Source organism: Chionomys nivalis, chromosome 3, assembly GCF_950005125.1.
Source record: "Chionomys nivalis chromosome 3, mChiNiv1.1, whole genome shotgun sequence".
Classification (NCBI taxonomy): Eukaryota; Metazoa; Chordata; class Mammalia; order Rodentia; family Cricetidae; genus Chionomys; species Chionomys nivalis.
Window position 1 is genome coordinate 9,560,800 of NC_080088.1, and position 3,895 is coordinate 9,564,694.

A 3,895-nucleotide genomic window follows, 5' to 3' on the forward strand; every position below is an offset into this window, starting at 1 on the left:
AGAATGTCTGGTGATATGAATAATATAATAAGCATAATAACAAATTCTTCTACAAGAACAAATTTTCTAACTTTGAAGGTGTTGACAGTTTCTCATAAAATAGGATACAGTGAGTTCAAGGGCATTCTAAGTAGGCAGAGCAGAAAGCTGAAATATTTTAATGAGTTATATGCCTCTCTTTATGCTAGCAAACAGATTAATGAGGTGTCTCTAGTACATTAATAACTTGGAATGAAAGAAAATAGTACTCACGAGTTGTGTCATGTGTTCGGCACAGAGTATATAAGCATTCCCCTACACTTGTTACCATTCACACTCAGGATCTTACCTTGAACAGGAGATCAAACCTACCTTTCACAACAACATGAGCTACTACAGTGGCTACTATGGAGGCCTGGGCTACGGCTATGGAGGCTACGGCTGTGGATGTAATAGCATCCGCAGACTGGGCTGTGGCTGTGGTTATGGAGGCTACGGATATGGCTCTGGCTATGGGGGCTACGGATTTGGCTCTGGCTATGGAGGCTACGGATTTGGCTCTGGCTATGGAGGCTACGGATTTGGCTCTGGCTGTGGAGGTTACGGATATGGCTGCTGCCGCCCATCATGCTATGGAAGATATGGGTTCTCTAGCTTCTACTGAAATCCTGTTCTAGTAACTCAGCATTTGATACCTTGACTAGATGTTCTGAGAAATGTGTCCACATTTTATGTTTGAAGACTAAGAGCAAATTTATGTTCAATTGCCAATAAATGATTAAATAAGAAAGTGAAATATGATTTTTGTCTGGCTCATTTCATTTAAATGTTGATATCTGTTAAGTACAAAAAATGTATATAAGAATATATATGTAAATAAATACACAAACACAGAAGTATACAGATAGATAGATAGATAGGTAGATAGATAGATAGATAGATAGATAGATAGATAGATAGATGGATGGATAGATAGAGAACAAGAGAGAGACAGGAGGGATAATACTTTAATATTAATGAAATGGTAAGGAGATAGAAATATGAGCACATGCTAAACACAAGTCCTAAAGCAGTATTCCCTTCTTCCTAAGTTTGTAACTTTTCTCAGATCATGACCTGTGTAAACACTTGCCTCATTAAAAAGTTTATTTTGTTGAAATGGAGAATTGAATTAACCAATCAACAAGTTATCTACTTGGGAATGTAACTAGCCAATCAGCAATGTTAAAACCCATCTCTCAGTGAAAACTTGCCATGACCTGAACTTTCAGTTTATGCTGTTATAAGTCAGGATGGACCACCACAGTGGGCTGAGCCACTGAAATGGCACTCAGCAATGCTGTTGAGGGCTTAGTTGGATAAACTGTTCCAGTATCATATAATTTCCCAGGAGATATTTTCTTTCTGAATAGGATAATACCCTTTTTTGAAAAGTTACCCCAAGGCTGTAAAGAAGAAAAATAAATTATTACTGATATTGACATTCTTCATTTAGTCAATATTATAACAATTTTGTTTTCTTTAAGTTTTCTGGGTTGAGAAGAAACCTTTTGCATTTTAAAAGATTTAACACTTCTACAAACACTGATAATATTTTTCACCCTTCTATTCATGAAAATAGAATAAAATACATAAAAACTTATGTAAGTCAGAAGTTGACACTTCTAAACAAGTAATAACAGTATAATTATTCTTTTGATCCAATGAATGGATGGAAAAAGTATGGGATTCTCAACAAATACTGCCAAAGGTATTTTTCTTATCTTGTGTTCATAGGAAAACAGTGGTATATTTTTATAATTTCTTCAAAGTACATTTATTGTTTTAATGGAGAAATAAATTTTGCATAACACAGTTTTACATCTACTTCCACAAAAGTATGCTTAATATTTTTTGAAGGACGGAAGGGCTTGTCATTTGTATCACATACTGTTTCCACGCATAGGATGATCTTATACCTCAACATATTGGGAAAGTGTAGTTAACAAGTTACACTATCAGAGAGAGTTCCAGAACAGTGATGTGAAATTCTGAGCTGTGATTTAGTTAGAGTTCTAAACCATCACATGAGATAGCCTGTCAGAAAAATCATAAACTTACTTAGAACATGAAAATAAAGGGGAGAGTTCATAACTCTAGTACGTGGTTCATGACCATGAATGTGAGAGATGTCAGTATCTTGCTGTAGTTTCAAAAAGCTGTACCTGCCTTGGAATGAGGTTAGGCTGGAGTGGCTCAGACACTAAGAGAAAGGTTACTGTTGATGTATTGCTGTGTCAGTGATGAAAACATGGGTGGAGTTCATGCCAGACTGAAAATATTTCTCAAGTTACTTGAGTTATTCTTTGAGTGGTTCATGCTTTATCACGGATAGTCATATATTCCATTCATATTGATCCATGCTTTGATGTCACCAATAGTCATATTCTCCATTCATATAATTTTTAAGTGCCAACTGACTGCGAAGCTTTAACACTAGGTAAGGTCAAATAAACCTTCCTATTAGAACAAAGAATGTGTTCCTTCATAAATTGAATATTACAGTCTTAAAAACTGTGTCATTCAAAAATTATAATAAATACCAAGAAAAACTTAACAGTATAATTATAGTCATAAAATAAATTATACGAGACTCAGCTTTCAAGATGTGGCTACATGTGGCTGAGGTTTGGGAAACTTCAAATTCAGCCTTGGGCATTGCCACCTCACTGGGATGAGCCAAAGGAAGACTGAACACCAAGCCTTCAACATTCTGAAAGAGTATCTTATTATACACTCCCCTTTTCTGATTGAATGTTAGTTATTGAATTTAATACCTTTTTGAGTTTGACATGTCCAGAATGTTTTATGTGTTAAAGTATGTTTTAAGTAATAAATAATTATTAATATTCTGGAAAGGTTTGGTTGGTATTGTAAGAAACATTATCTCAAAATAATACCTAAAAGCAACTACAACAACAGAAAAGCACAAGCAGGCAAAGCGGTGTGCAGGGTATATGCCTTGTACTGAGAACTAAGCAGTATTGACTTGGGTGAGTAAGCTATAGCCCATTTGCAAACTCATCCCTTAACTTGGGTAAAAATAAACAGTGAGAAATTGAAATTAGGAGATACTTAAAATGAGACTTGAAAACCACAAATCACCGATAGCAGCTCAAGGAAGAAGCAAGATGAATAGAGCAGACACAGATATCATGTGTGGGGCACCTGAAGCTAGATTTCCTGTGAAGCCAGGTGAAGGAGTTTAGGGGGGGTTTGCCAAGAAGCTCAGTGGATTTTTAACCACTGTCACTGGAAGCTCAATTGTGGTGTGTTGCTAAACAAAAATAAATATTGCATAATTGAAAATAAATCCTCAAATAAATATGAAAATCATGCATACTCAAAATCTTATACTTCTAGAAATCAGGTGACAATTCATGAGTCAAGTTCTTGCCTCACATGACACAAAATATGTTATTCTCTTGAAAATGTTGTTACATTTCAATCTCGATCTATGCTATCTTGCAAATTTTTTAGACTCAAAATATAACAATGTCCCCCCCAAAAATTCTCTAGAAAAATTTTGATTTCCATTCAAGAATACTTAATGTGTTTGCTACTGTCTAATAATAACAATTTTTCTTATGGTCTATTTTCTTTGTACTTGGAAGGTATAATACTCTGTCTAATAAGGTTAAGGCTGTCAGTACTGAGACAAACTCACTAGGTAGCCAAATAAATCTTAACATGTGTTGGTCAGATGACAGGGATGAATGTGCTGTCTCAGGTAATTACAATTCATGGAATGGCACAAAGGAGGGGCGCATGCTTTTGCAATCCTCTGCCCAGAGTATATAAGCTTTGCTGTAGGTGCTGTTTCTCACATCCACAATCTCTCCTTAAACAGCAGAACAAACCTATTACTCCCTGCACC

The 3,895-nt window shown here is 35.5% G+C and overlaps 1 protein-coding gene across 2 annotated transcripts; it reads left to right on the forward strand.

Annotated features, from left to right (window-relative positions):
- Window positions 1-364: 364 nt before the first annotated feature.
- LOC130870722 (keratin-associated protein 16-3-like) lies at window positions 365-643 on the forward strand. Of its 2 annotated transcripts, XM_057763468.1 has the most exons (2): window positions 365-470; window positions 579-643. In XM_057763468.1, the coding sequence occupies exons 1-2, from the start codon at window positions 365-367 to the stop codon at window positions 641-643; spliced, it is 171 nt and encodes a 56-aa protein (XP_057619451.1). The 2 variants fall into 2 exon arrangements, with proteins under 2 accessions (XP_057619451.1, XP_057619450.1); XM_057763467.1 differs by having other exon boundaries at window positions 365-643.
- Window positions 644-3,895: the final 3,252 nt, after the last annotated feature.